Below are 10,100 nucleotides of genomic sequence, written 5' to 3' on the forward strand. Positions count from 1 at the left end.
TAGATATTAAGATCATATCAAACCATATCAGCAATGTTATTCTTTTGGCAGTATAAGGAAACATTACTTAAACAAATCTAAAAATGAGAAACATGGCAGCAAATCACTTCACAATATTAAACATACTGTCCATATTAGTTCATCTCATATAAAGCTGAAGCTAATAACAACTGTTACAGCTAAGGGTAAATGTGATTTACAAATTCAGAAACAGAAAAGAGTAAAACAAATTCAGAAAAACTAATAATAGAAAGATAGGACAGATAAATTTATGTTGTGAAAATAACTCCATCTATATCAATTCTGCAAGTACACTTACCAGTATCTTTGCATCTTAATTAGTCAAACTTGTGAAAATTGAGTTCTCTTGTCATTCCACCTTTTTTTAACACAATGACTCTTGGTAATAATTTCTCTTTATTATTTCTCAGGATATGTTCACAAGAGGGACAGACACAACTGCAGTTACTCTAGAATGGTTACTGGCAGAACTAATTAACCATCCGACAGTCATGGAGAAAGCAAGGAAGGAGTTGACTCTATCATTGGCAAAGACAGAATGGTAATGGAAACATATATAAATAATCTTCCTTATCTCCAAGCCATAGTGAAGGAGACACTGAGGCTTCACCCTCCATCTCCATTTGTATTGAGAGAGTCAACTGGGAATTGCACTATTGCTGGATATGACATTCCAGCAAAGACTCAGGTTTTCACTATTGTATGGGTTATTGGTAGGGATCCAAAGCACTGGGATGATCCTCTTGAGTTTAGGCTTGAAAGGTTTCTTAGCAATGATAATGAGAGTGGAAAAATGGGTCAAGTTGGGGTCAGGGGACACCATTATCAACTTTTTCCTTGGGAGTGGAAGAAGAGGGTGTCCAGGAGCTTCACTAGCACTAAAGGTTGCTCACACCACCCTTGCTGCTATGATTCAATGCTTTGAATTGAAGGCTGAAGAAAAAGGAGGGTATTGTGGTTGTGTTGACATGGAAGAGGGACCTTCATTTATTCTTTCAAGTGTTGAACCCTTGATTTGTGTCCGAAAATCAAGACTCATGTCATTCCCTTTGTATCATGCTAAATACTATTTCTTGGTGTCACTCAAATTAAGACCAAGTATGAAACCTAGAAGCAAAGTTAGACTCCTTGTTGATGTAGTAAACAAAGTTAGACTCTTTTGGTCCCTTAGATTGAAAAGTAATTTTTTTTAGTCCCTTGAATTTAAGTGATTTTTTAGTCCTCTAATTTGGAATTAATTAATTATGGTCCACAAAATTGATGTTAAGAAAATCTGCTGATGTAGCTAATAATGTGTTCTCTTATAATTTAAACTCCCAAATTTAAGATGACAAGTAATGCTTTAAAGTAAATTTTGAAACAATTTTAAACCCCCAAAATCAGGAAAGCAAAATCAAACATCGTGTTTGCACATTTTAGCTACAAGTCATCATACCTTAGTCCCAAAATAAAACTGAAAAAACCTAACTGTAAGATGAGATGTGGAGAGAGAAAAAGAACATGAGTGGGAAAGAGAGATGTGGAGGGAGCGAAAAAGAACATGAGTAAGAGAGATGTAGAGAGAGGGTGGGCAAGAGAAAAAAAGGAAGCCAATAGAGAGATGGTAACAAGATGAGATGGGACCTTGTCATCATGGTTGTGGTAGTAGCCACCTAATTGCAAAGTCAGAAGGGGAGACTAAGAAAGATAAGGGGAAATTCTTAAAATTATAAGCCTACATTGAGTACTTCAAACCGTCGATATTAAAGACCCAACATACCTAACCTAGGTTAGTTCTAAAAACTATTTTGAATTGAACTAAACTGATAACTAAATTCAACAAGGCAAACACAGGCACAAAAATAGGCAGACAACGGTACCATATGAATTACTAAATGTTGGGTTCAACCATTTTTCTATCATGGAAGGAAAAAAATGTTTCAGGGATAGTGGTACTTACCTTTGATGGAAACTTCACTGATCAACTTCTCCAGCATTGCTTCGTAGAGATTGAACACACAAAGGCACAGTGCAGGTGAGCTCGAGGGTCACTGTAAACATAAAGCCACAAAAAGCTTTGAATCCCCATGAGGATGGAATAATCAAACTCGAAGACAAACAATTAAGATGCTATTTTAACTTAAAATTTGTAGCTAAAATCAGAAAAGCAACTTGCAACGAAAACCATTCAAACAAAGGAAGAAGCAGACGCCATTCGAAGTGAAGCAGGGTGCTCACTCACACTCTACAATAGGGGAAATCATGACATGATTTATGACCAAAGAGCATAGAAAGAAGCAGGTTTGCCCACGTACCTAAATCACGACAGTGATGAACACGAACTCGAACGGGACTGCTGCGAACTCGAACTCCTACTAGAACACCAACTCGAACTCCAACTTGAACATGAACTCGAATGGGAACTGGTGCGAATTCCAACTCGAACATGAACTCCAACTCGAACGGGAATGGTAGCTTCAGTGAGGAAGACAAACAGCCTAAGCGATGAGGAAGAAAGGGAGAAAGGGTTTTGGTAACTGATCGCGTGGAGGGAAAATGGATTTTTCAGGGTTTTAACTTATCAACGAGACAACATCGGTTTTTTAAACATAATCGATGTTAACTAGTTGATGTCAACATCAGTGTTTTAAATAACCGATGTTAACTTTCTAAAGTTAACATCGATTTTGCAAAAACCGATGTTAACTAGTTGATGTTAACATCGGTTTTTAAATAACAAATGTTAACATATTAATGTTAACATTGGTTGTTTCAAAAACCGATGTTAACATCAACAAGTTAACATCGGTTTTGAAAAAATTGATGTTACTTAATGTTAACATCGGTTATTGAAAAACTGATGTTAACATCAACTAGTTAACATCGGTTTTTTCAAAACCGATGTTACTTAAGTCAACTTATTTACGAAAATGCCACTGCATTTTTCTTAACATCGGTTTTTAAAAAAATTGATGTTAAGTTACCGATGTTAAATCAATATTTTTGTAGTAGTGATAATATTTCCATCTCAAATAGTGGAGGATTAGGACCAAAATGATAATCTTTTTGTTGTTTGCGATGGAAATAATTCTATACAATTTGTGAGAGACAATGCATCAATGACAAATAGAAAAGGGATAATGGTGACAAACAATTAAAGTTGTGAGGGATAATTTCTCATTATCTATGAATACAACAGTCCTTCACGATTTGTGACGGATTTTTTGTTTGTCACATTCAGTGAAAGAAAATCATATACAATTAAAATTGTTCATTTGTTTTCATAAAATGTGATGAAATTTTTTAAATGATGTGACAAAACAAATTTTGTCATTGTTTGTAACAGGAAAAAAATCTCTTGCTAAAGTGTTTGTTTGTGTCACCAAAATTTGCAAGAGCTTAGTTCGTCACAAACTATTTTTGATTTTTGTATATTTAACCACAGATTCACTCGCTTGCTAATTTTGATTTTTCTGGTAGTATTACTTCTCCTTCAAAAGAATTGTATAAGACAAGTAGCAGTACATGATGGGAGGCATGTGACTTATGTAAGGCATGTGAGAGGCATGTGACTTATGTAAGGACTAATAAGTAAATAATTAACGATTAAGGACTCAATTGTAACTGGGCTTAATAGGAGAAGTTTCTAGAGCTAACTGCTACTTGATGGGAGTAGTGGTTATAAAAGGGGGGTTAATATCCACTAACGTGAAATAAGGTCCCCTTCCTGACCAGAAAAGTGTTCTCTCTCACCCATAGCCATCACGAATGGAGAGAGGCAAAAAAGAAAGGCCTAAGGAAGTGAAATCTTATTTCTCTCCTCTTTCAAGGAAATCAAAGTGCACCGGAGATAAGTTCCTACAGAGAAAGGTACAAGTCTTCCATGGAGAAAGGTACACATCATTATCTATGGTTGTTCATTGATTGTTTGTGAGAACCATAGGTTTCAAGATCCTGTTGTTTCCTATCATTGATAGTCTAGGAAACCTCTTAAGAATTTTTACATGTGGTATCAGAGCATGTGTTATGAAATTTATGATTCTCCAAGAATGATTTAATTTTTCCCAATTATGCATGAACCCTAATTATGAAATTTAGGGATAATTTAATTTCTTTAAATTATGCATCAAACCTAATTATGAAATTTAGGGATTTTAATTTGTGTTACATGTATTTTTAATTAATGTTTTAATAATGTGTCTTTCGCGTTAATTATATTTTCCACTGCAAAGTATGAAATTATGTATATCACGAGAAAGCTTCTCTCGTGCCATTAAAGGACGTTAAGCATTTAACTAGAATGAGAGTAGAGAAAGCCATTAATTTATTTCTAATGGAGAAAGGCTAATTCAAATGTTTTGGAGAAAGCTACATGACCGTAAAGTAGGTTCCTTTTAATTCCAAATCATGGAAAAGGCTGCTGCACAACGTTCCAAACAGGGGAAGAAGAAAGGAAATATTTTGGAAATTGCTATTTGCAAACCCCTTTTTGTTATTTCCAATCCCACTTGTGATTTTTTTTCAAAAAAAAAATGATTATTAAACGTAATTAAAGGATTGAAAGTTTATATTCTTTAATTAAATTAACGTGAATGTTTTGCAATTATTAGTAGCAGTAAATATATGTATATGCTACATATTTGCTTGAACGTGTTTGAATGCAAAAACACAAATAAATGTAAATATTATTTTATGGTCTGGAATGAAATTAATAGAATGGCTATGAATTGTTAATAGCAATAAGTATGTGCAGGCCATATATAATTGACTGGAATTAAATGTATGTTCAATTTGTTAGTCACCAAAGTGGCCAAATTTGTAAGGTTATTTAATTCCAAATTAATGATATTTCAATTATATTTGGTTGGAATTAAATGTATGTTGAATTTGTTAGTCACCAAAGTGGCCAAATTTGTAAGGTTATTTAATTCCAAAATTAATGATTATTTTGATTACTCGTAGAATAGTGGATGCTAAATTATATGGTTATTGGTTTATGGGTAATTCAAATTTATTGTTATAAGGCATTTATGGATCGCCCAAAGGTTGATTAGTTGTTCTTATAATTAATGAATATAATTGTAGGCGATTTGTGTGTATCATTAGTTTTATTTATATGCCCAAAGGAAATAGATGCTACTAATTGGTGCATATTTAATTGCCAAATAATGTTAAAATTTTATTAGCATCATTATGTTTGTATGTTGTGTGTTGGTGTATCACCCAAAGGAGAACATCAATATACATTGACCGTTATCTGAATGAATCATATGTATGACATGTATTTTGTGGCGTCCCCAAAGTAATGACTGGTTTCATAGTAATGATTTAAATAACAAACCATGGTAAAAAAAAAATTCTTTTTCTTTTTCATTTCTTTCTCTCTTCACAATAATTAGATTCAGAAGGAAAATCCTCACTATAGAGTCCTGAATGGCCAGTTCACAACTCTATTCGGAGTCATTTCTTTCTTACCGCTCGTAATCTCTAAACTAATTTGTTGTTTCAAAGGAAGAGTATACCAGCCATTACTTTAGGTCGTCACGTGAAAATAATAAAATAAAATACGGTCGGTAAACTCTTTTGTAAATAAAGTTTGCTAATGCTTTCTTTTCGAATAACAAGGTTAAACATAAGTACATTCATCATTTAAAAGCTGTCCAAAATATGGGAGTTTTACAAAATACATAGTGTCATCCAGAGCAAAGGTGTCCACAGTGGTGGCTTCAGCCACATGTATACAATCATCAAATTCCTATACAATAGGTCTACCCATACAAAACAAAAGAGTAAACCTAACAGTTAGTCTTAGATACACCCACCCTCAAAAGTATATAAAACTAGTCCATAGAACTGTCTACTATGATGAAGAGCCTCCACTGATCGCCATCTCTCCAGGGCCACTATCCTCCGTAGAGTCTGCCTCGGATGCCGACATGACATCCTCGGGAGAATCCACCTCAGGGAGTGGGTCTTCATCACCCTCTAGAAAGTCAAGAGCATCCACAGCAGGCTCAGGAGGTAGCTCCTCAGGGTCCTCCTCAGGGTCTTCCTCGGATGATGTCACCTCAATCACGTGGACTGGCTCCACTAGACGGTATGGTGTAGGCGTGGGTAGTATCCACTCCACAGTGCGCTGAAGCGTGCGCGCGGGTTCATCTGGATGCACCAATGAAGTAGCCATAAATCGAATCGTGCCCCGAAATCGGCACCTCGTGTTGCCTTCGAGGGTCTCCCAAGCTCCCTCTAGGCACTCCATCTCCACTCGATCATGGATTAGTTGCATCGCCATCACGATCTACAAGAAAGAAAAGAAAGGGGTAGACTCTTTCACGAGAATCTAACTACGCCGCAACACAATGCGTCTCATAACCACTACATGCAATTAAAAGGGGTATCTTTAGGCTTTTCATCTCTGGTAATCGATTACACAGCCTTGGTAATCGATTACCAGAGGCCAAACTCGAATTACATAGCTTCAGGACATGAAAACCTGAAAAAGGCACTGTGTAATCGATTACACATACCTGGTAATCGATTACCAGTGACCCATTCCTCTGTGTAATCGATTACACAGCCTGGTAATCGATTACCAGAGGCCTCCACAATCTTCCAGTTCCCTTTTTAAGCCTGGTAATCGATTACACCCCTTGGTAATCGATTACCAGAAGCTCTCCTAGCTTCCTGACCTCGTTTTCAAGCCTGGTAATCGATTACACCCCTTGGTAATCGATTACCAGAGACCATCTTAGCCTCCTGTCTTCATTTTTAAGCCTTGTAATCGATTACCCACCCTTGGTAATCGATTACCAGAGGCCATAACCCATATATCACACAAGATTCACAGCTGGCCAGCCACCACACAAGCCTCCTTGCTTTGTGGTCTTTGTTCCTTTTATCTGTTGACTGCCAGGAGCTCGCCTGCTTAGGTACATCACAGGTTCTCATTGACTAACTATGCCCGGGTTGGGTCGGGATTGGTCAAGCTTGGTTTTGGGCAATAGCACCCCACCTGACGTCCCCAAGGTCTCCTGACCCCCGCGACATATCTCCAGGTACCACTCTGTGGTCAACGAATAAAAGCAAGAAGTTTCACCCTTCTACACTTCCTCGTTTCAAGCTTGTAGGATTATGGGGTATCCATCACATGTGGTACTAGGTGGCGGTCGGGCGAGGGTGCACAACAATTCTCCACATCCACAAATCACGTATAACCCACCATCCCCTGTTGCCCACCTCCAACTGAGCTCACGTACTCCCACGTAGCCCTTATCCCCGTTCCTCTCAACGTCGGGTCCCCATCAATCCTCCCAAGCTTCCACAACATCCAGGTAATTCCACATCCAATCATCATGGACTAACAAAACCAAGCAAAACAGAGCAAAGGCAGAAAACTCTGCCCAAAACACAACTCAAAATCACAGCTTTTCACATACAAATACCCTAGTAACATTTCCTTCATTCCAATTCGCTAACCGTTGGATCGACTCGAAAATGTTACTGGAAGTCTCTAGTACATAAGTCTACATTTTGACCGTTGGGATCTGCTAACAAACATCCAGAACTCATTCTGTACTACTCTTTCCACAACCAGCAAATACATAGCATTTTTCTGCACTTATGCAAAATTCTGCTGCACATTCCAACAGCAAAATTCTGCATAAAGTGCAGATTTCGAAAACCACTCTTTCCCTCATCCAATTTTGCCCAAATTGAATCCTACAAGTCCCAAATCATGTACCAATCATGTCTAAACCAAGGACAAGCTTCAGACCAAGGCACCACAAAATTTAGGTATCCAAAACCCCTCAATTTAATGGATTTTCAAGGTTTGAGAAGTGAAATTGAGAATGAGGTAAATTTGGAGCAAACTCTCACCTCACACAAGTCTATAACATCAATTTAAACTTGCTCCAACTGGATTTACACCTAAAATTCCACCGAATTAAAATTTGACTCCTCAACACCCAAATTTTACCCTAGAAATGGCTCTTTGTTCACTTTGGTCATTTGTTTTTCTCTCTTACACAACCCAAGCTTTCTCATAAGTCCTAAATGACATTTCAAACTAGGATTAACTCACTCTAACCTCCAAATACCACTAAATCTAGATTTGGCCTTCCAACTCTCATAGTCTCACTCTTTTTTCCACTCACAACACCATACTCTCACCTTCTAACCCTAGGTTAACTCTACCCTTCATCTCTAACAGTTTTCCATAAGCAATTTCAGTACATAAACATCACAAGCATCATCATAAAAACCCTAAAACAGAATGGGTAAGCTTAACTCATCCAAACATGGCATGTTCAACATGAAAATCAAGTGAGAAAGAAGTCCGCCCAAACCTGAAATTTCGATGTCCCACACGTAGAGATGCGCTTCACGACTCCGAAAATGCCTTCCTTTCGCGATTTGGAGCAGAAATGGGCACCAAAGGTTGGAGCTTTAATGGAGTTTCAATAGAGGATGAAGAAGAAGAGAATGGCAACGTCAGAGAGAGAAAAGAGCTTTCTGAAATTTTCTTTGGCTGAGTGAGGAGAGAGAAAACAACTTTTTGGTTAAAAAGAAAAGCTTTTTCTCTTTTCTATTATTTTATTTTAAGTTATGCCACATGTCTCCATTTGAGTGGAGCAAAAGGCCCACTTTTCTCTTGACGTGACTCATGCTCAGCCACATGAAGAGAAAAATATGACCTTTTGAAATGCCAAAATCCTGCCTCGGCTTGCGTGCTATTCCTTTGGTTCCGGTCCCTCGCGTTTCTCTGCGCCCGTCGGGGCCAGTTTTCGAAAGTAGGCAATATATATATCGAAACGCTCAGAATAAAGCCCCGAGCGTGGTTCAGAGGTTGGTTTTGTTAAATTCTAAGTCGCACGCAAAACGATGATTTTTAGACTTATTAATTAAGAATTAACCTATAACCTTCCAGTTATGAATTTCTCTTCCTTAATTAGCCTAACTCGCATATCTTGCCCCCACTATTCCTACTTCTACCAGGAACATATATGCATATACACTGAATAATACTTATATATATATAATCATTCAAAATACATCGTTTTCAAAAATTCCGGGTAGAAATTTCCAGGATGTCACATATTTTATGTCTCAAAACACTTATGTGAATTTTATTATGTAATACATGTTTTGAATTCATTGGATTCTTATGTATCATTTGTGCCAATTTTAATGGGGTTAACCTCTCTGACTAAAATGAGCAAGTCCAATTTCACCTCAATGTTTTGAATCATGATCTTGCTATGTTGGAAGAGAAGTTTGTTACTATTATTGATGTTAGTAACAATGAAGAGAAAGTTCATTATAAAACTTGGGAAAGATTTAACAGACTCAGCCTAATGTTGATGAGAATGTCTGTTGCAGACAGTATTAAGACAACTCTTCCTAAAATCAAAAATGCTAAAAAGTTTATGTGATTAGTGGGAGAGCGCTCTCAAACAGTTGATAAGTCTGTTGCTAGGACATTAATGAGTACATTGACCACCATGAAGTTTGATGGTTCACGTACTATGTATGAATATGTCACTGAGATGACAAACATTGTAGCAAGACTTAAGACCTTGGGAATATAATGGTTGTGAATGAGAACTTTCTTGTTCAGTTTATTCTAAACTCATTATCGTATGAGTTTGGCCTGTTCTAAATGAACTATAATACCATGAAAGATAAATGGAATGTGCATGAATTGCACAGTATGTTAGTTCAGGAAGAAACGAGGCTTAAGAATCAAGGAAGTCACTTAATCCATTATGTTAGCCACCAAAGGAATCAAGGAGCTTGAAAAGAAATTTATGAAGAAGCATGATAAAGGCAAATGGTCATTAAAGAACAATGACGACTCTTTGCAAATCCAGAAGAAAGGTATTAAAGGGCAATAATTGTCAATTTTGTGAAATTAAGACATTTCCAAAAAAAGGATTGCCTAAAGTGTAAGTCTTGGTTCGAAAAGAATGGTGAGCTTAATCCTCATGTATGTTTTGAATCAAACTTAATTGTAGTTTCCCATGATACATGATGTATTAATTTAGGATGTATGACTCATGTTTCTAACAATATGCAGAGATTCCTTACAATCCAAACCA

At 36.9% G+C, this 10,100-nt stretch overlaps 1 protein-coding gene across 1 annotated transcript; it reads left to right on the plus strand.

Moving 5' to 3' along the window:
- Positions 1–559: 559 nt before the first annotated feature.
- On the plus strand, positions 560–946 carry LOC112999341 (cytochrome P450 93A3-like). Its single transcript, XM_026125394.1, has one exon. It carries the CDS (start codon positions 560–562, stop codon positions 944–946), a length of 387 nt encoding a protein of 128 aa, XP_025981179.1.
- The last annotated feature ends 9,154 nt before the right edge of the window (positions 947–10,100 follow it).

The sequence above is a fragment of the Glycine max genome, chromosome 14 (genome assembly GCF_000004515.6).
Source record: "Glycine max cultivar Williams 82 chromosome 14, Glycine_max_v4.0, whole genome shotgun sequence".
Lineage (NCBI taxonomy): Eukaryota > Viridiplantae > Streptophyta > Magnoliopsida > Fabales > Fabaceae > Glycine > Glycine max.